This window comes from Girardinichthys multiradiatus, chromosome 22 (assembly GCF_021462225.1).
Source record: "Girardinichthys multiradiatus isolate DD_20200921_A chromosome 22, DD_fGirMul_XY1, whole genome shotgun sequence".
In the NCBI taxonomy this organism is placed as follows: Eukaryota; Metazoa; Chordata; class Actinopteri; order Cyprinodontiformes; family Goodeidae; genus Girardinichthys; species Girardinichthys multiradiatus.
Genome location: NC_061814.1, coordinates 21,901,423 through 21,924,691, shown reverse-complemented (window position 1 = coordinate 21,924,691; position 23,269 = coordinate 21,901,423). Strand labels below are relative to the sequence as shown.

The window sequence follows — 23,269 nt, the reverse complement described above, 5'->3', positions numbered from 1 at the left end:
TTTAATAACATCCTAAATCAGCTGATCACACATAAAATCAGCTGTTCAGAGGCACAAACATTTCCCCCAAAACACACAAAACAAATACCACCATTAAACGTCATGTTTCGTTCAGACATTTACTGACGGTCCTTTAGCGAACCAGCATCTGCAGGAAGAGAGCAACTGCCTGTAATCAGACTGCCTGGACCAAAACGAGAGGACGAGTCCGCTGCGGAGCATGAATATACAATATCCAATAAAGAAATCTATTAAACATAATACTTGTTCACATTTGTGATCAAATAAGACCCTTCTTGTCAGGTTGTGGAGTCCTTGTTTCTGTTTTTATTTCGGCAGGTATCATTCACTACTTATTTGCATATGCAACAAAGACAAAATAATCTTCAAGAAAAGGTATAGTTAATATTTTTTATATACAGTGTTTTGAGTTGGGACAAAGTTAAAATGAATCAAAATGCATTTAATCTGCTTTACCACATGATGCAACGTTTTTACTTTATTTTTATGGATTATATGACTCATGCATAATTTAAGTCTGAGCTAATCTCTTCATCAGTGTGAATTAATAGGAAAGCAGCAGCATGAGAACAACTCCACTGAAAGCCACTGACGATGCTTTCCTCATACATCACACTCCAGAAAGACAAGGCGTTAAAAGCATGTTACTATAGTAACATTTAAAAAATAATGGATGCCCAAACACAACACTGAATGAAATGCAGAACAATTTGACTCATTTTACTAAACATCATTGTTAGAAAGCGGGAATGGCACCTGGCTGCAACACACTGAATTCCTGAACAGGTCTGGGAAATTAACCTAATTTAGTGCAATATCACCATACTTAGCACATACTTAAATGCAACAGTTACTAGGTCATTCAAATGGTGGAAAATCTTTCCAATAAAGCTACTAAATAATCCCCAACTGCTTTCAACAAGTAACATGATCAGAAGTTTGGTTTTATTCACTGGATTAACACATGGGTGTGAATAAAAATCTGCTAAAATAAAAGTATCACTTGTGTGCTTCAAGATAGAAACCCCATACCTCTTCAAGGACATCAGCAAGCTTGCTCAGGATGTCTTCCTGTAGGTCATGAAACGTGGGGACACTGCAGAAGAAAAAGAAGGATTTTCTTTAACAGCCTAGTGAAAAAGTCTTATGTGTTTGTCATGTGCATCAACCCGCTAATAATAATCTACTTAGAAAGTGACAGCTAAACCAAGCATTGTTTAATCCTCTGAAATCCAGCACCCTCTTTTGTCATTATAATGAGTGATGCCATCACATATAAACCTAAGGAGAACCTTAAGACTTGTGACTCTCATTCTGATCAATAATTTAAAGATGTTATTTTAAATCACTTACTCCTCTGTATGGAAAATAATTCCCAGCAGCATATTTTCTAAATGTCTCTTAGTGTATTTGGGACTCGCTGCCCTAGCAACTTTGGCCTGAGGGGAGATTGTTTGATGTAAAACAGCTCTCTAAGACCTTAAATTCGTTATTCATTTTTGAACTTCCAGGTAACTGTGGTAACTGATGATGTGAAAGCACATAAATCTGCAGTCAAACAGAGTCGACAAATAAACCCAGCATGGGAGGTGAGCCAGGGAATACGATTGCTCTGTCCAAAATGACACTGAAAGCAAAAGTGCAATTTATCACTATTGGCAAAGACCAGGCCTTTGTAATAGTGTCATTTAGACAATGACGGACATACCACAACTTTGATATCAAAGTACCCTGCATATGTGTGTAACGATAGTTTAATCTTTTTTTTTCTTTTTTATACACAAGTCTAATCATTGAAATCAATTATGAGTACTAGTCAATTGGACCTTTATCTTGGAGCTTTCAGACTTTTTCTTTGGTTATAAATTGCTAGGCAACCCATTTTTGGTCCAGTCTTAGCAGCGGCTTATTTACAGAGAAATCAGTTTAGTGCTTCTTAAGCCACTGACCTATGAATCATTCAAGCACAAAAGAATTGTCATCTAACTCAAGTGATAAGCGTTGTTTTGTCAAAAAGATATCTTAAAACCTAGTTTTAAATTTAATTAAAAGAAAAAAAATGTATTTCTTTTAAAAATAAAATAGGATGGCCTCACATGTATTCCCACTTAAAATGGCAAATATTACACATTAGAGCACAGAGCACATTATTACTCAGCATTAGAGGGAGGTTTGCCCTGTTTAGACATTTAGTTTGTTGTGCTCCTGGCTGTTGCAGTATGAGAAAAAACCAAGTGGAGAATAAAAGATCTGCCTGATGCCTTCAGAAATAAGATTGTAGCAGTTTATGACTGGTAAGGGATTTAAAGAGGTTTCAAGGGAATTTAAAATCTGCTAATATGCCCAGACATGGCCGCCCCATTAAATACACCCTGAAAGTAGACCGTCGGATGCTTAAAGAATTTTTAAACAATCTTGAAAATGTCATAAAAGGACTTACAGCAGGCTCTTGCTACTGTTGATATAAACGTACGTCTGTACAATCAGAAAAAAATCTGCACAAGTTCACCTTTTATGGAAGGAAATCTTTGCTCTTGAAGAAAAACATGGAAGCCAGACTGAAGTTTGCCTCAGATGTAGAGACCAACAAGGGCTTTCTGCAGTAATGTTCTTTGGACAGATGAGGATTAAATTGTATTACTTGGACAGCAGAATAGATGTCATGTTCTGCATAAACCAAATATAGCATTCCAGGAAAATAACCTCATACCATATGTGAAGCATGGAAGTGGTAGTGTCATAATTTGTGGATGCTTTGTTGAAAAGAACTTGGACCTTGATGACTGCGCCATTATAAAATCCATCATTAATACTACCATGTATCAGCTGGTGCATAAGAAAAATGTAGGACAATTTGCAACATGACAATGACCCCAAACATACTTGTAGCTCCACCAAGGACTGATTAAAAAAAGAAATGGAAGGCACTAAACTTAATCAACGGCCAGGTCTAGATGTTTTTCTTCTAACTCTGTTTTGCAATAGCATCTGGACAGCATGATACTGCCACCACACACCACACATATCATAATGTTTGGAGGCAAAAAGGTTTAGTCTGGTCTCATCTGCCTAATGTAACTCCTTCCTGTGATAATGCTGGGTTGTTTTGGACCATAATGCAGATGAACACTCTGAAGAGTTCAAAAACTAAAATAACCCATTAGGGGAACATCTAGAGTCCAAGAAACAAAACATAAGCCACAAGAGCAGTCCAAACTGGGTAGAGTTCAGGAGGCCAGCGGCGAAGGAGCAGGCAATCAGGAGGCCAGCGACGAAGGAGTAGGCGATCAGGAGGCCAGCGACGAAGGAGCAGGCGATCAGGAGGCCAGCGACGAAGGAGCGGGCGACGAAGGAGCTGACGAACTGGAGGTCGGCGACGAAGGAGCTGTCTGTCAGGAGGCCGATGGCAAAGGAGATGTCTGTCAGGAAGCCGACGGCGAAGACGCTGTCTGCCATGCGGCTTGCGACAATCAGGCATTAACCTGGATGTCCAGTGGGGGTCAAACAGAGTAGAGGACCCTCGGTCAGGAGGTCGGCCGGGTAGAGTAGAGGACCCTCGAAGCAGGAGTCTTGGAGGCTGGCGGCATCAGAGAAGAAGTCTGGGAGGCCGGCGCCACTCTAGAACCACTCTCGAAACTTGGGAACAGGAACTGGAGATGGTTCACCCTCGAACCACTCTCGAAACTCGGGAACAGGATCTGGAGCAACTGGCCAACCTTCAGCCGTGAAGATGATAATGTCTGAGCCAGAAGTGAAGATGATGATGATGATGACGAGGAAGGTGGCGATGACTGATCCAGGAGTGTAGATGAAGAGGAAGACGCTGATGACTTCCACATGTTTGCTGGCATGACTTTTGGCAGAACAGAAATCCAAACTTAGCTTCCATTCCGTTAGCATCATAACATAATTGCCTAAGTTAGGCAATGGTGCAATGAGGCTAACGATTTGAAAACAAATCCCTTCATGCCACTAAAACCTAGTAATGTATAATATGAGCTACAACAACATTTAATTTCCCTTTGGTATTAATAAAGTAATTTTGAATTGAATTGAATGTGGAGTACATTAACCTTAACAAGTTCTTAGACCTGAGCCTTGAATCTCTGTAGCTCCTTCAGAGTTACCATTGGCCTTGTGGCTGCTTCTCTGAATAACACGTTCCAAGCCAGGGTGTCAGATTAGGTGGATGTTCATGTCTCGGTTGGTTTACAGTAGTGTCATACGTTTTCTATTTCCAGAAAATATTTTACAGTGCTCGGTGTTCACAGCATGGACTATGCTCTAACTCTAGTTTTAAATTCTCTACAACGTAATCATTGACCTTTTTCCTGTGTTTCTTGATCTTCATGATGCTGTTTGTTCACTGATGTTCTCTAACAACCATCTGAAACCTTCTCAGAGCAGTTTTATTTATTAGAGGTGTAACAGTAATCAAAAATCAAGGATGGATGGATGGACAGACAGATGGAAGAATGGATGGATTTAACAACAATAAAACCACTTGAAACTGGCCAGTGTTGTCATTAAGGAATTTTTAATAAGACTTTCACTTTGTAGTTGCTTTAAAATATTGGCATTAGAGTGGTTGAATGCTGCAGGCAGCTAGATTTGGACTTCAGCTGATTTTCTCCAGTACCAGTGATATTTACATTCAGCCTAAGATTGTTTAAGGTGAGTAATTCAGTTAAATGCAGAGTCAACTATGTACCTTATTGCTGTAAAATATTTGTATGTTTACATAAGATTTTGGTTCGATCCACCTTTCTTTCTCCACTGCAGAGTTTAGTGATAGCTGGGAGTCCTCTCCGTTTTGTTTTGGTGTCACTTTTTAAACTTGCCCTACAGAATGTTACAATGTGCACTTAGTTCTGCACATAAACATTCTGCATGTGTTCAGGTACAAAACAATGCACTGGTATTTGTTTGGTACATGTGGATACTGGACCGACAGGGATGTTACAGATATTTTCAGTACAAAAGCACGTACAGTTACACACCTAGTATTTATACTTAAGACTGTGGACTCTGTTAACTAATTAGGTGACCTTTGGTTGCTATTAGATTTTACTTAGGGGTATCATAGTAAAGAGAGCTAAATTCAAATGCACATAAGGTTTTTCCAGTTTAAGTTTTAAAAATTTAAAACCATCTGTCTTTTTCCTATACTAACTAACTAACTAACTAACTAACATAAAATCCCCCAACATATGTTTAAATTAGTGATCAGTCATTCATTTTCTATTGCTTCTTCCGTAGTAGGTCGCCGGGGAGCTGGTGCCTATCTCCAGCAGTCTACGGGCAGGAGGCGGGGTACACCCTAAACAGGTCGCCAGTCCATCGCAGGGCAACACAGACACACATAGGACAAACAACCATGCACACACTCATTCACGCCTAAGGGCAATTTAGAGAAACCAATTAACCTAACAGTCATGTTTTTGGACTGTGGGAGGAAGCCAGAGTAGCCAGAGAGAACCCACGCATGCACGGGGAGAACATGCAAACTCCATGCAGAAAGACCCCCAGCTGGGAGTAGAACCCAGGACCTTCTTGCTGCAAGGCAATTGTGCTACCAACTGCGTCACCGTGCAGCCCTAAATTAGTGGTTGTAACAAAATTTCACAAAATGTAAACAAGTTAGTTGGCTTAGCAAAGCAGTCCACCGACACCAGGAAGCTAGAGCACAAACCTTTTCATTAGACTGCCGTCCTACATGCTGTACGCTGAAATAAATATTGCAGAACATGGCAAGATGTATACTTATAGTGTATGCCATCAGTTGCAAAGAATAAATAAATTAACATGAGGGTGTATTGTTTGTTCCGGTGCTTCCAGGCAGCTAATATGAATGCAATCTGTCTGTTATCAAGCGAACCAAATAAAACTGGGCTAATGTTTATCAAGATGGAAAGAAAATAAAGCATGTTGCTGAACAAAGCCTTATCTTCCCATATCATCTCTCCCTTTGAGTTTCTCCAGCTCCCAGTCACCCCCACCCTGTGGTCATTTTCCGTTTTTATAACATTAATCTGAACCATCTTGTCTCGGCCTCCGGACCCAGACCGTGGCCACTTTGTTGATCTGCATGTTGTCGGTTCCTCAACAGAGGCACTGAATTACTAACGAGGCCCCACTCTACATGAATTATACAGAGTTTCAAACACTCAACTATGAAGTATGTTGACACAAATAAGAAGCAGTTCTGATCCAACAGCCTAATTTTGGTATGGGTAACTAGCTGTACAACACTGATCTTTTTCTTTTAATGCAATTGTTTATTTTATTTGAACAATCTTAACATAATTACTCTTATAGTGATAGATTATTTTAAAGCATCAAATAACATTGCCTCTGTACCTCTAAAATAAGCAAAATATGCAGTCTGTTATCATATGCCGTATAACTAGGCTCCTGTTTAAAGTAGAAGAGGGAAAGAGGTTGAGCGTTAGTCCACCAACTCTACAAATGTCAGTAACAGAAAAAATGCATTTATAAGTCTGTGAGCGATTGTTCACCAAGTATCCCCATTACCTTTCCTCTCGCAATGCATTAAAGCAATTTCAAAATACTGCAAGAGACAATAGCTTTTCACGAGAACACTTAACTACTGTTTTTGAAACCATGTGGGATCAATGTTTCCTGAGTCTTCCTCCTCCACAACTTATAAGTGCAAATGTGTAATTTTCACAGTAGTTAAAGGGCGGGTGTAGGCTCATATAAACCAGTCTGCTTTTGTTGTTCGCTAAAACCTATAAGCTCTTTTATTGAGATCTTCTTCCGAGTAGCGCAAGAAGATCTCATTGACAAATGCTACCATTAATCTCTGATTTCCCCCGAGACACCCAGATCCCCCAACCCCCCCCCAACACAGAGTAGATCTATTAAATATTTACTCATCTCTGGGATTGTTATGTAAGACCTGTAAGGGGGTGAAAGCTGCCATACACTATTTTCTTGTTGAAACTGAGATAGGCTATAAGTGTTTTGAGTTTTTTGGAGGCAAAATATATCACTCAAAGAGCTACTCCTTTATGCATAAAGTATTAAAGTGGTCTTTTAACTTCTTAGAAAAAGAAAAGATTGTTCGTCTTGTTTCATGGTAAAAATACACAGTAGAAAGAGACTGAGCCAACTTAACTTCGAAGAAATGGAATCTAAGGCAAAGGTGATAGAAGAGATTACATTCTGTTTTCTCAGAAAATCTGTAATTTTATCATTTATCAATTGAGGGAATGTTTTTTGTGCAGTTATGGGACTCTCAGGTTGAAGAAACAGATTTATTTTTTGTAGAGTTTTGTAAGAGTGGGGTATAAAAGTTTTCAAAGTGGTAAAAGGAAATACTGTTTTAGACCATGTCAATTTTTATATACTGTTTTCTACACAATGTGTGTATTGATCTGATATTGGAAAATGTTTATTTTACTGGTTTCTATTTGTGTTTAAGTTAATTTAATTTATTTGGAAATTTAATTTAATTTAATGTTTACCAAACATTTCTTTGTATGGTATTTGGATATTTGTTTGTTTGTTATAAGCATTTCTGAAATTGATTTATTTATTTACTGTTGTTTGTCATTGTCTGAAATCATTGTCTGAAATAAATAAAAAAAATATTGCAAAAGCATTTGATATTAAGTAAATAATCATCTGAAGCAAATGTGACACAACAAAAAATACAAAGGGAGAACATCACAAAACAGTGCTTTTTGCTCATTCTGTTTTGCTCCTTCTTTGTGCATGCAACTGGCTCCTTTCTGCACCATTTTCACAAAGAAAAACAGACTCATGGCGTCCAGCAAATGTGAGCAATCTACCCATATTTTTTGCATCAGGTTGCAGTTGTCCTTTCATCAGCCATAAAAACATCACATGCAAATGTTATCAAAGAAATAGAAAAAGGTATCTCCTAACAGTGAGCTCCAGGTCCTGACAACATCTAGACCCTTAGGAGGTGTGCAGTTGTTAGCAGTGTTGCCTTGCAGTGTCAAGGACCTGGGTTAAAACCGGTCAAGGCCTTATGGTGTAAAGTTTGCATGTTCTGTCCATTTAGCCAAGACTTTTCTGCAAATACTTCAGCTGCTACACACAATCCAAAAACATGCATGCTAGGCTGTGTGGAAATTAGAGATGAGTGTGTGCATGCAAGGCTATTTATCCTGTGTGTCGCTGTGTTGCCTTGTGACATACAGATGACCTGTCCAGGATGTAAATCGCCTCCCGGCTGTTAACCGCTGAAGATAGGCAGCAGCCCTCCTCCCAACTTTGCATACTTTAAGCAGGTATAAAAGTACGGCCAGATGACTGAACCAGAGAGGAATGAAACTCAGGATGGTGTTTTGAAATTAAAAAGTGATGTGGATGGTTTAAATGCACCCCTCCAGAAGGTAAATAATTATGTTTTTATCCATTTAAGTCATTGATGTCCAAAGACAGTCCTCGCATGTGTCCTGCACAGACAACTGAATCACTTGAATGGTTTATTAGCAGCCTCTGCAGAGCCAGGTGACCTGCCAAGGAGGTATTGCAGCCATTTCACACAGGTAATTCAACCAATTGTATACTGACACATCTAAAACCGGCAGGGCACCGGCAAATAAATTAAGTTCAAATATATTATTGGTGCAGTTCCTAGCACAGTTGCTTTGCAGCAAGAAGATCCTGGGAATGAATCCTGGCCTGTGGTCTCTCTGCATGGAGTTTACTTGTTTTCCTTGTACATGCATGAGTTCTCTCCAGGAACTCTGCCTCCCTCCCACAGTTCAAAAGCATGACTGTTAGGTAAACCTTAGTATGATTGTGTGCATGCATGGTTATTCTTTCTGTGTGTCTCTGTGCTGCCCTGTAATGGACTGTGAGCTGTCCAGCGTGAACCCTGTCTCTTGTCCAATACTTACTTGAGATAGCACTCAGCCCCCCTCCCCAAAATAAAACACACACACAAACACACACACTCACACCCACCCTGCAAGGGTAAGCTAGTACAGACAATAAACAGATGGATGAAACCTCAGATGGTAAAAATATTCATGTACTCTAAAAAAAATATATAGTGCACTAATTTGAGAAAAAGGAAACACTTGTGTTATCATGGCTGTGATCACATTCTGTTATTTTAATTTCTTCCTTTGGGTCTCCACTCATTCTCAGTGATGTGGGATGCACAATATGAAAAAGTCTCATTTACAGAGTTCCTGTTTTTGAGTTCTGTTCATTAACCTCTGCTTGTGAAGCCAGTATCTGTTGGAATGGTCTACAGTCATAATGATTATATTCTAAATTACAGCATGCATCACTAGAAGATAGCATTAATTACTCCTTCTGTGACACCTCTGCTTTGTTTTTGTTGACATTTTTTCAAGTTTCTTTCTCTGCATCAAAATTACAGTTTTTTTAATTTAATTTGCATATTGCAAAACATGGACTCTAAGAATGCAGACATGTTTGCTCTGGATCTAATTTGCATAAACATAAATCAGTATTTGCGTATTTGGACCTAAACGCATAATGCCCAAGTTTGGGCAAACTGTCTCAGTGCAGACAGATACTATTTGCTGAACAGCACTATTTTACAATCAAATTTTAACAGACATTGAAACTCTGGTTTTTGCAGGTTTGAAGTGCGCAACTAGCTCTGTGAATTTATCCCATGGTATTTGTTTTCAATGTTTGAAGGTCTGTGTTTTTTAAGATTACAGAAATAGCTCCCTGTGTGAAAAAATGAGTGCACTCAGAATGCCAAAAGTTGACAGGCTTACATAAATTAGAGTATACATTTAGGAAGAACTGATTTAACTAAAAGCTAAATGTTAGTTTGCTGTAAATGTTGCATGTAAGGAAAAACTAAACAGCAAAAGACCAGTTTTGTGGGCTACAGACATCATAGCATTGTTTGCAATGTTAAAAAAGAGCCCTCAAGCCATTTTAATGTGTACTGTGTCTTTTCACTTGTCTTGCGCCTACACCTCACTTACTAAGATTATTAGAGACTAAGTGCTGTTATGATTTGCAAGATGTGAACAAATATGAGCAGCAGTGTGTATAAATGAGGTAAAAAAAACAATTTGAGTAGTACCTAATTACCATAATTAGCTTGAAAATCAAAGCGAATCAAATCTGAAAAGAAAAAGCAGGTATATAATTGATTTGTAAACTAATTGTGCGTCTGTCCTTTGATGCCTACTTCTTTTATCTCATACTTCATGCTCCAAAACCTTTTTAAATGATAATAAGTTCCTCTTTAGAAAACTGGTTTCTGCTTTGACGCTTCTTTTAGAGATAAGAACACTGGAGTTCTAGAAGAAAGATGCTTTTTATATGGTCAAATGATGCTGTCCCCAAAGTCAGTAATCTTAGTTTTTACAAAGAAAATTAAGAATTACAAAGTGTTTGACAGACAGCTCACACACACTATCCTGTTTCATTTTGTTAATTCATTCATTGAATTCCAGATCAAAGACCTATTCAGACCATTTCCTGTCACTGTGAGACAATACGCTGTGGTTGCTCACCTTTTCAGAAACTCCATATACTCCGTGTGTTTAATGAGCCCCGTCCTCATCATGATCGTCTGAAAGCATTGTCGGTCGATGGCCCACAGCTTCACATTTGTTAAAGCTGGAAAGAAGACCACACACAGACAAGGCCATGAAAGACAATTTATGTCCTCTGGGAACCAGAATAACACAAAGGTATGTACAGTTTATGCATAATGCATGGTGTGGAAGAGCGCTATGTTTGATGCATTTACAAGATGAAAGTAGTGGATATCCTGTGCTCTTAAGAAAGGAGAGAAATCAAAGATAGTGTTAATAGTTTAAAGTAAGAAGACTGAAACCACTCCCCGTAGGTGTTAACCTTGGAGTTCAATCGTAGTGTGTAAAATGTGTTTTATCTTGCCATAATTCTGGCACAAAAAGAAGCTACTCTGAACAATTATTTTTTTTACTCAGCAGCTGGGAGTTAATTGGTGTTACAGCTTGCTTCAAGTAATGCTACAACATTTTAATTGGTTCGGGGTCATGGATTTGACTCGAGAATTTCATTTTTATTAGTTTAAGTCCCTGAGTTGGTGAATTACGCTTTGTTCTATGAGTAATTATCAAAATGTGTGACAGAAAGTGAATTAAGGTTAACAATCACTGTCCCTTTAAAGTTCTTCTGTACCATTTTAAAATTGTTTGCAAACTCATTGCAGTCTGTGCCGGCCCTGAGGCAGAAGCAGAACAGTACAGACCTTTATACAAAGATGGATGTTAAGGTGAGTTGTTTTCTTATTCAAATTATGTCACATTTTCTGCAGCATTTTAGGACTAGTTGGTCAGATAATCTAATGCTTTAAAACTTGTTGTTTCCTTTACAGGGAAGCAACAGCATTTGATTGTTTGTGGTTTTTAGACTCTATGCATGAATGCCACGACAGGCCAGGTGAAAGAAAATAAAAATCTAAAGATCAATATGCAACAAGCCTCACAAGTAAAATATTTTAGTGTCATGTTAGATTTGTTTAAATTAATTTGCAACCTCTTGGTCACCGGTAGTAACTACAACAAAGAAGTCACTAATAAGGAGATACAATCAAGCGGTTAAGATTGTGGACAGGATGCCCATCAGATCAAATCACTGTCTTGATCCTAAGAAACTGAATATGATGAACTTTAAGTTCTCAAACTTCCAAGTCCTCAGTTGCTCAGTGACCTTTTGCATCCTTTTAGGGTCATGTGGTTCTGTAGATCTTGAAGCATCCAGCGGAAACTGTAAGGTGGCTTTGTATGAAACTTCTCTGCGAGAAACAGCCTGTTCTGTTAGGAGGGTTAACTTGTAATTCCCCCAAGCATAAGTAACATTGAACTCCGACTGGCATTATGTTCAATAATGGGTGATATATTTTTATTCTGTTTTTTATTCACATTATAAAGTTTGTCTAATATTCTTTCTGTTTTTGTATAGCAAGGAACCCATCTAGGAACAGGGACCATATATTAGTTTACGGCTTTAACTGTTTACTGTATTTGTGAATACCTAATACTCCCTTACATAAACGTTAAACAGTACTAAACCTTAATCTTTGCAGAACATCTAGTAAAAATGCTGTCAGAATCTCATCCACTTTTCATCTTTTCATCTGTTGCTGACTGACGCAGGCATAGATTTGTAAAAAACTCAGTTTTTATGACTCTTTTTGAAATTTTAAGCCATGGCAGCTGTTCTTTCTTTTGAATCCTCATTTGTGATCATTTGTGATTAGAAAATGTTTCACCTGAGCAGATCGCTGGCGTAACGTTCAGCCTCAATTGAAAGCTAGGCCGTGTGGAGTTTCATCAAAGCAGTGGACCTCTAACCCACAGCTGAATGTCGTTTTTTGTTTTATCTGAATTCAATCATATTTTAAAGAAGAGATTGGCTTGTTGAGGCAGAACCTCAATAACAAAATGTAAAAATTTAATATTAATTTAGCTGATTTAAAGGTGTCAGATTTCAGTGCTTCATCTTATTATTTATTATAAATTATCAACATTAGTATATAAGCATCATCTTCTGTGAAAAAAGGCTCTTATTTCAGCTTCAGTACCTCAATTGTGAACCTGCTCAACAGTGGGTGAGCAATAAAGTGAAATGAATTTATGAACTAATCCACCAAAGAATATTGAATACCCCAGGGGTACAAATGGGCACAAGGACAATAGGTTATATTGCAAAAAAAAATTGTTGATATTACAGACTACTTTTTATTTTGTCTGAGTGTTGTTGCATCGTATCTCATCCTCCAGGTGTGAAATTTCTCACACATTTAACGATAAAAATCACTTTTCTTTCTCATAGCCTTTGGGTTATATTGATTAAGAGGGATTATTTTTCTCTTGCTGGCTGTTAGATTGAAGTCATCATGCAGGAGATAGAGAAGCAGTGGATTGTTTTACAATACAATACTTCAAAAGAGAGTGTGTCTGGCATTAAACATGCTGTACACATGCCGAACCCATTAATTTATAATAGTATTTCACATGTAGGTTTTCCTTTTAGTATATAATGTGTTAAAAATAAAAAACGTTTTTCAATTAAATCTTAGAAAAGGCTATACATAAACCCACACTTGCATAGGGTTAGGTATATGAAATACTTTCACAATGGAACCTCCACCTCATCCGATCACTGCACAGTTGAATCGGGGGAACCAAAGGCAAGGTACTGGCATACACAAATGCATAAAAAAAAAGTTATTTTATTTGAATAATTCAGATCAAAAAGTGAAACACATGTGATATGAAATGGAATATACAATATTGCAAGCATTTATGTTAAGGTACTTTGGATAACTGTGGCTTGCATCTAATGAAAACGGCAACCTTTGTTTTATCAGTAAATTACAATATTACAGAAGACCACATTAAAAGAAAGGAATTTTACCATAGACCTGCTAGTTATGGGGAATGACTGATGAGTTGATAATTGCCCAAAAGACATTTGTTGACAACAACTACAAGAAGGGTAACCCAGAAAACAAAATTGTCAGAGAAGCTGGCTGTGCAAAGAGAGCTATGTCCATGCATATTAATAGAAAGTGGAAGGAAAAGGTGTGATAGAAAAAGTTGTTGGAGCAAAAGGGATAACTACAATCTAAAGAGGATTTGGAAGCAAAACTGGCTGATGAGATTGGAGAAGATTCAAGTGCCCAAAGTCTGGATGAAGAGTGGAGAGACACAGAATCCAGGTTTCTTGAGCTCCAGTGTGACGTTTCTACACTCAGCGATGATTTGAGGAGCCATGTCATCTGCTGGTGTTGGTCCACTGTGTTTTATCAAACCCAAAGTAAGCATAGTCATAGCGGATGATTTTGTCCTTCACCTGACCTTACTGCCAAAAGTAGCATTATCTGCCTTAATACCATGGTATCATGGTGCTTGATTGGCCACAAAACATTCCTGACCTAAAACCTATAGAGGATCTATGGAGCTTTGCCAAGAGGAAGATTAGAGTCATCCCAACAATGTAGACAAACTGATTGCCACTATTAAAGCAAACTAGGCTCCCCTTAGAGGAGCCTAGTTTGCCACAGGCTGATCACCTCTATGCCAAGCTGCACTAATGCTGAAATTCTTGCAAAAGGAGCCATGACCAAGTACAGAGTGCATATACAGGCCCAATTAATAAATTAGAATATTACTGAAAAGTTAATTTATTTCAGTAACTCAATTCAGTAAATGAAACACATTATATAGCACAATTACTTACAGATTATGTTTTTTAGCTGTTAATTGTGATGATTTTCCACTTACAAGTATTCAAAACACAAAATTTAAGATCAGAATATTACATCAGGCCAATGAAAAAAGATATTTTTAATAGAGAAATTTGGGCTTAATGTAAAGTATGGTTAATATCAGTACAAAGGTACCTTTAATCTGATTAACAACCTATTCTATGCATATTCTAAATTATTGAATATATGACTGTACTATACAGTACATGCATAATGGATATACTGGACATACTTCTTAGTAAGCTCACATTTATATAATAAAATCATTTTCATTGGTCTTATGCAATATTGTAATTTCTGAGTTCTGCATTAAGGGTTTCCATTAGCTATGAGCTATAATCATAACAGAAAAGCACTAGAAATATACTCTGTGTGCAATAAAGTTATATTATAGTTGAGTTTTACTTTTTGAATCAAATTGCTGAAATTAAATAAACCCTCTAATTATAAATTTGCTGCCTCATTCACATCCTGAATCTTACTATCTGCGGACCAAAGTTCGGCAGAACATTATAATCAGACAAAACCACATGAGAACTGCCCTCATTACAAAAAATGACAGTGCTTTAAGATAGATACTCTTTCCTGGAGCAGAAATTCTAAGACACAAAGAGCATGAATAACATGCATGCACAGACATAAATCTTAGATAGAATTATGTAGACATACAAGCATTCCAACAACATGTTTTTATAAGTAAAATTACACACAATGCTTTGGGTCCTTAACTAAACACAGATAATTTAAAAGCCACTGGTTATGTGGGGTTACACATTTGGCAGTGTCTAAACACATACAGGTCCTTCTCAAAATATTAGCATATTGTGATAAAGTTCATTATTTTCCATAATGTCATGATGAAAATTTAACATTCATATATTTTAGATTCATTGCACACTAACTGAAATATTTCAGATCTTTTATTGTCTTAATTCGGATGATTGTGGCATACAGCTCATGAAAACCCAAAATTCCTATCTCACAAAATTAGCATATTTCATCCGACCAATAAAAGAAAAGTGTTTTTAATACAAGAAACGTCAACCTTCAAATAGTCATGTACAGTTATGCACTCAATACTTGGTCAGGAATCCTTTTGCAGAAATGACTGCTTCAATGCGGCGTGGCATGGAGGCAATCAGCCTGTGGCACTGCTGAGGTCTTATGGAGGCCCAGGATGCTTCGATAGCGGCCTTTAGCTCATCCAGAGTGTTGGGTCTTGAGTCTCTCAACGTTCTCTTCACAATATCCCACAGATTCTCTAAAAGGGTTCAGGTCAGGAGAGTTGGCAGGCCAATTGAGCACAGTGATACCATGGTCAGTAAACCATTTACCAGTGGTTTTGGCACTGTGAGCAGGTGCCAGGTCGTGCTGAAAAATGAAATCTTCATCTCCATAAAGCTTTTCAGCAGATGGAAGCATGAAGTGCTCCAAAATCTCCTGATAGATAGCTGCATTGACCCTGCCCTTGATAAAACACAGTGGACCAACACCAGCAGCTGACACGGCACCCCAGACCATCACTGACTGTGGGTACTTGACACTGGACTTCTGGCATTTTGGCATTTCTTTCTCCCCAGTCTTCCTCCAGACTCTGGCACCTTGATTTCTGAATGACATGCAGAATTTGCTTTCATCCGAAAAAAGTACTTTGGACCACTAAGCAACAGTCCAGTGCTGCTTCTCTGTAGCCCAAGTCTGGCGAATGCGGCACCTGTAGCCCATTTCCTGCACACGCCTGTGCACGGTGGCTCTGGATGTTTCTACTCCAGACTCAGTCCACTGCTTCCGCAGGTCCCCCAAGGTCTGGAATCGGCCCTTCTCCACAATCTTCCTCAGGGTCTGGTCACCTCTTCTCGTTGTGCAACGTTTTCTGCCACACTTTTTCCTTCCCACAGACTTCCCACTGAGGTGCCTTGATACTGCACTCTGGGAACAGCCTATTCGTTCAGAAATTTATTTCTGTGTCTTACCCTCTTGCTTGAGGGTGTCAATAGTGGCCTTCTGGACAGCAGTCAGGTCGGCAGTTTTACCCATGATTGGGGTTTTGAGTGATGAACCAGGCTGGGAGTTTTAAAGGCCTCAGGAATCTTTTGCAGGTGTTTAGAGTTAACTCGTTGATTCAGATGATTAGGTTCATAGCTCGTTTAGAGACCCTTTTAATAATATGCTAATTTTGTGAGATAGGAATTTTGGGTTTTCATGAGCTGTATGCCAAAATCATCCGTATTAAGACAATAAAAGACCTGAAATATTTCAGTTAGTGTGCAATGAATCTAAAATATATGAATGTTAAATTTTCATCATGACAGTATGGAAAATAATGAGCTTTATCACAATATGCTAATATTTTGAGAAAGACCTGTACTGCATTCCTCCTTCTCTTTCTCGAGTCTTACCAGGGTGTTATTAGTTTCAGCTATAACTGGATCTGGTTACACATTTTCTAATCAAAAAGGTTATTTGGAGTTTTGGGATCAGCAAAATGGGGACAAATTGCCCCAACTCAAAGCACAGACCCAACAAATTTGTGTATAGAAATAGGTCCGAGGAGAGGCATGATTTGACCCAGAAGCAACGTGTGTGGGAAGTCAGACATTATTGTCAAATGTGTAGTGTTTGCAAGGAAGTATTTGGGAAGAAAGTGGGAGTGTAGAGCACTGGGAAATAATATATGTAGGGAGCCAGCAGCGCACGGCAGTAGGTAAACGTATTATTTGAGGACTTGGCTAAATTGCGGTGAGACTCGGGGAGCTAGTTAGCTTGTGTTGAAGGTACAGATAAATATCAGTGCTCAAGGGTTACTGGCCATTACATCAGAGTTTGCACCTGTTGAGCTGTGTCAGCATAGCTTGTGCAAAACAAATATGAAGGTGTGCAACACCAGTATTTCCTAAATTTCCAAGGATACCATGCATGCAAAACATAGAGTATAAGTCAATCCATGTGAGTATTGTACAAGATTCCATCATATTTCACTGGGTAAATAAATGTGATCAAGACTTAGACAGTTACATTTATTCAATAATAAATATGGAATAATGCAAACGTTTTGCTGGGAATAAGGTGCCTCAGAGAGATTCTGAAGCAGGTGGTTGAATATAAGTGTTTTAAAAAATGGAAATCATTTAGTAATTATTTAGAATTATTTATCACACATAACCTTTTCATCTGCGCTGGATATAGTTTAGACATTATTACATATGTTCTAATTTCCATGTGTATCTGTTCACCTTGATCTCCATCTTTCATTGCTAGAATGTTGTTGTTGGCTTTCTACAATGTGCTCATTCTGGTTCTCTTTTTGTTTCCTTTCCAGCTAAACCAGATATTTATATGAGGTCAGAATTCTCACTGAAGTTAATTCACCTGTGCCATTTCTTTCTATCTAGAGTCTTTTGGTATTTCCATGTAAAAACGTACTTACATCTTAACTCCAACCTGCTAACAAGTGTTCAACATCTACTGTATTTCCCTTCTGTTCCTGAAAGTTTATCTAAATCAAACATTGTTTTGCCTTAGAATGGGTAAAAGATTAATTATATCCAATGCGAACGTTAATACTGCTAAAATTGTCATCTTCCTGCCCATGTTGTGTTCAATTGTAAATATAGGAGACACTGCAAATGAAAGGAAGGAAGCAGGAAAATGATAAATGCAGAGGAAGTAGTGACTCCTTTATTCAGTTCAATCATAACTCACTGTAATTTTGTTTAAGATAAGGCTATTATGCAAATGCTCTATGTGTGTTTGTTCTTGTAATCTAATTATGGCTAAAATCACATAAATATAATAGGAACACTTTTATTTATTTATGTTGTACTCCTGACAGTTTACAGCCATAGAGTTTAGTGATAGTAAATAACATATTCCTGACACCATTCATGCTTTATATATTATTTTTTTGTATTTATTTTTTTTTGCCTGGAAAGACAATATATAAAATTTTCACCTTTTTATTTCAAGTTAAACTGGAGCACAGAATGAAGGAAATGTTAGATCTAGAAAGGATCTACAGTACATGAAAATTATGTCTTTTAGAGACAAAAAGATCTGACATAGGATCTCAGAGATACACTATCCCTTAGTTCTTAGCAAATTATTAGTCGGGTATTCGTCAGTTGCTAAAACCCTTGTGAAATATCTTGTTGGTGGTAAAATATTATGGTATATGGATGAAACTGCTATTTTTCATGTTGAACAAAAAATAGATCCTGTTTATTTCAACTGTAATATAAAAAAAAATGACTTTCACATCATACTGTATTACAGGCAAACTATACATCCTGAAAATAGATTTCTGTAACACTTCCTCATCACAGAATCTGCTGTCAAATGATGCTTGCTGCATCACCTGATTTCACAGTGTTACTATGGAGATTATCCATTTGACTGGAAAAGAAAATGTATAGCAAAATCTTACATTTAGTTATAAACATGAGTGGTTGGTATGTTGATATTTGGACATGAATGATCCATGTTGTACTTGTGGATTAAAAACATGGAGCTACATGGCTCTGAGAGACAGTTCTCATCTCTGATTACTGAGAGCATCAACCATAAAAGTTTCCAGTCAGAAATATTTTACTGAGGCTCAAATGGTTCTAAATTCTGCTAAATAGTTGCTGTAGATGATCTGAAACAGCTTAGGTATAAATTCTTCTTGCTTTTTATTTATTGTCTTTTCACCATGTTCTCTTTATAAAGAACACATCGACATCAGTCTTTTATTTCCTTCCTGAACTGACATAAACAAACAATTGCACACAAAGCCACGAAGTGAACTCTGTTTTGTTTTGCAAAGTCTCATAGGAATACAGCTGTCAGGGCTGTGTGTGTGTGTGTGTGTGTGTGTGTGGGGGGGGGGGGGGGGGGGGTGCTTTGTGGAAGAAAGTAATCTCCTTTCCCCTAAAGTCATTAATAACATCAGCCAAGTCTGATTATATCTACATGAGCTCTTTAGAGCGTGAGAAAGCAGGACAGGTCATTTACTAAGAACAGCAGAAATCCTTGGGGGAAGAAAAATGGCAAAAATTATCGACTTAAGCATTGCTAAAATTTTTATTATAAATTTTTAATTGCAACAACAAGAAACCAACAAATACAGCTGTTTTGCAAAAGTTTGCATATAATCAGACTTAATCTCCAGCTGTCAGTTCAACCATCAGTTCCTTTATCATGGAGCTGCAGCTTTTTGAGCTCATCAATCTGACCCATAAAAAATGTCCTCTGATGCAATATGGGCAAGGTGTAAAAATAGCAATAGCCATTTTATTCAAATGCACAAAGAGCAACAGTTTCAGCAGATCTTCATTTGAAATTCAAGGGATTTAATTAGTATTCCATTATCCTGAAAGGGCACTGTAAAATTGGTGTTGAAATTGCATTTTTGCTTTTATTTGTTGAAAGCAGTAAACAATCTATTTTATTTTAAGGTTTCAGTCTTTAACATCTTGAGTTTTGAATTTCTAATTTTATGCAAGAGAAACATTGTGTACTGTTAAAGAAGAACCATGTTATTTAATCTGCAAACAATTTCTGAGGTAGTTATCCTACCTTCACTAGTTTGGTTTTACTGTCCCAGAGCTGTGATCATATTCATTTCCTTTAAGATTGTCACTGAAAGTTCACTATTTAAAGTTCTGGGGAGAAGTTTACCTACACCTCTCATGGGTGTCAACGTCATATATATTTTGGGTGTTAATGATGCAGTTGTACCATGTTTTTCAGGCTGAAATGATCAACAAACTCGAATAATTTAAACAAAAACTGGGAGCACAACTTATGGTTGATGTTCTTTATTCCATATGTTTTAAATATATGCATACAGGCTCAAATATAAGCATTACACCTTTGACACTATTTGGCTAAATGTCCCTTGCCAACTTAACTTCAACCCAACACTTTTGGTAGCGATTAACAAGCTTCTGATATAATTCTAGCTGGTTGTTTGACAGCTCCTCTTGGCAGAAATGGTACAGTTTATATAAACTGGCTGGTTTCTTGAAACAAACTCAGTTTTTAAACACAGTCCACAGTTTTTCAATACAGCTAAGACTGGGGGTATCCAGAGGATTAATGTTAGCATACTTTAGCTATTCCCAAATGAGCAAGCTAAACACCTTCTGGCAAAAATGTGTACCTCCAGAGTAGAGAGTGTCTGAGCTGTTTGGCCACAGTGACAAGAGCTACATTTTGAAGTATCAATCTGAGGCTTTCAAATCAAAGAACAGTGAAGCAATTGTTAGGCACGGTGATGATAGCAGCATGCTAAGGGTCTGTTTTCACTGTGGTACATGTGCATTGCAGTGGGTGGAATAATAAAGAACGTCATCTCAACATCTAATTCAGTGGTGCCCAAACGTCGTGGTGAATTTTTTTCCTTTAATTGTTCAACAATAAACTACATTCACAAAGTAGTGATTTTTTGTAGAATAGGATTCTGCAAATCTTTATAGAAGAACATCTAAAATGGTCGCTGCCTTATTTAAACAGAACTACAATTTCCAAAAGATCATTTTATTTTCTCTTTCTATAAAATTTTTGAAGTTACTCTTTCAAAACACTTGCTTTATTTAGCCAAGCTTAATAAATGGGTGGCACCCAGGTCTGCTTTCGAGTAAAAGTGACTGGATGTTTGGGTTCCTATTTACTACAACATTAAAATGAAGGCAAAACACTAGGCTATAAATACTTTGTGCTCGACTTATTATCTACTAATATCTTACATTTTAAGAAGATTTGTATTTCTCTGCATCTTTTTACAAGGCATCACATCAATAGAAATCTTTATCTGTTTTTTTTGTGTCTGAGGGGAACATTTGCGCCATGCTTGAATTGTGGTCAGGGCCCACGGGCCACACCTTTGACACCCTTGATCAAAAAGGTGAAAACGGGGACACAACTGAGTGCTCCAACAGGACACTGATCTCACCACACATTAGTTTTTTGGAATTAGTAAAACAGGGTTACAATGACATTCTTAAATGCCTGCCTCTTATTCCTAAAAATTTAGGGGCTCTGCTTACAAAGCAGAGTCATGGAAGGAAACGAAACAATTTAAATGGATCTGTCAAGAAGAATGGTCACATATTGAGACAATATTTTGCCAGAAGTCTGACCACAAAACTCATGACGTCAAGTTTTTGTTTGCTATAGGACATCTAAGCAAATATGTATTAGAGCTTAAATGTATAACCCCTAATTCATACTGACTCTGTCATCCGTGTGTTTTGCTCCCCGTCGCAAATAGAGACCATTCTAGTCAATGTGGTACTGTGGTCCTGTGGAGTTGTGGCATGATGGAGCGCCCTTCTCCATTGTCCATCAGAGATACAGACTGAATCTATTTTTGATTAATGATGGAGCCCAAATGCCTGAATTTCAATAGAGGTAAAATTTACTGATGAAGGAGCTACTGTCGGATGCCTGAATAGATCCTAAAATGCATCCAGTGTGAATTGCGGCAGGGTATGATTTGCGATAGATGACGGAGCAGACCCGGAACAAAGTCAGATTCAATTAGGGGTAATTTTAATATGTGTAGATTAGAGAAAATCCATGATAAATCTAAACAGAATTTTTGTTATCAAAATTAATTTAAGTTGAAAATAATCATTTCACCATGAAAAAAAGGGTCTAAACACACCATTAAAAGATCAACCTTTAACATGATACTCATGGCCATAATAACAGTTGGCTAATCAAGTGTAACTATGTTGCAGGGACTTGTCTATAAATGGAAATATAGAACAGAATTAAAGTTTAACTGGATCTTTAGTGCGATGGGCCTGAAAGGTTAAGTGTACATACTGGTTATTGCATCTGGGGACAAGAGAGTCAGGTCCAAATGTCACATAAATCAATCTCAAAGTTCATCAGAAATGTAAGCATTAGATATAAATGTTAACCTTATGTTGCTGCTTGAGGAAAAGTCAAATGAAAAAGTCAGAAGTTGTTAGAATTGATCCAATCTTCCCAAAAGCTAATGGAACTTGTGCAATTGACTTTTTGGAAGAAGCAAGAGTGACATGATTTTTTTTAATTAAATGATGATGAGAAGAATGCTATAACCACAATAATTAGATTTAGATTGTAATGATAAATCCAATTAATGGTGCACTGTTCAAGCATAACCAAAATGCAGAGGCAATCAAACTCCAAGGAATGGGATCAACTGCAAATGTAAGAAGTGTTAACAGGAGTGGTTTGGCATATTTCTATGCATTCGTATATGAGAAGAATGACATTATATAAGTAGGATGAGTAAAAAATACAAAAAAAATCTAAGAGAATTTGAATTTGATCCTTTTTCTGTAAAGATTTTTTTCATTTAAAATAACCAAAGCTTTACCAAGCATTTCTTACTATAGTTGTGTGATAAAAATAGTGTGCAGGGCTGTGAGCGATAAGGATAACTGTTGGGAAAAAAAGGAAAACCACTTTTCCTTCCACTTTCTACTGTACCTGAACATTAATCTAAAACTTGTCTTGTTCTATATAAATTGCTCTCCTATTGGTTTGTGAGATAAATTTCAATTATTTATTGTCCTCGTTATAATGGATATTCAACCATAAACCATTTTCCACAGAGGAAATCAGTTTGAATAACTCTATAAATTTCAGTCCTGCCCAGCTGCAGAAAATCAAATGGAGGAAATGAAGCGTGTTTACTATTCATCAGCAGGCTGGTTATTTTTAGGTCCAACTCCATGTTGCATCAGGTGAAGCTTTCTATACGTGCCTTGCTCTGTGGATAATTCAAAACCCATACAGAAAAGTGCTGAATTACCAATTTTGCATGCTAGAAAAAGGCACAAATGTAAGGCAATGAAAAAAATAGCATGCAACAGAGTGAAACTATTATAATTTGTATGTCAGAATTCAGCAAGTACAAGAGAATCTCGCTTTTCAGCTCTTCCAAAAACAAGCACAAACATAACTTGTTGCTGCATGTCATGAGGCCTTCTGTCAGTAAACACAGATGCT

At 37.4% G+C, this 23,269-nt stretch overlaps 1 protein-coding gene across 3 annotated transcripts in view; it reads right to left on the bottom strand.

Moving 5' to 3' along the window:
• LOC124859212 (cGMP-dependent protein kinase 1) overlaps positions 1–23,269 on the bottom strand; it is a 116,405-nt gene that overhangs the window by 32,907 nt on the left and 60,229 nt on the right. For 2 of the 3 annotated variants that reach the window (XM_047351851.1, XM_047351850.1), the window contains exons 4-5: positions 10,533–10,638; positions 1,054–1,117 (exon numbers count right to left, since the gene is read on the bottom strand). In XM_047351851.1, coding sequence (XP_047207807.1) covers positions 1,054–1,117; positions 10,533–10,638 — 170 coding nt within the window. Of the gene's footprint in view, positions 1–1,053; positions 1,118–1,374; positions 1,446–10,532; positions 10,639–23,269 lie in introns of those variants that run through there. The other variant, XM_047351852.1, reaches the window with a different exon arrangement.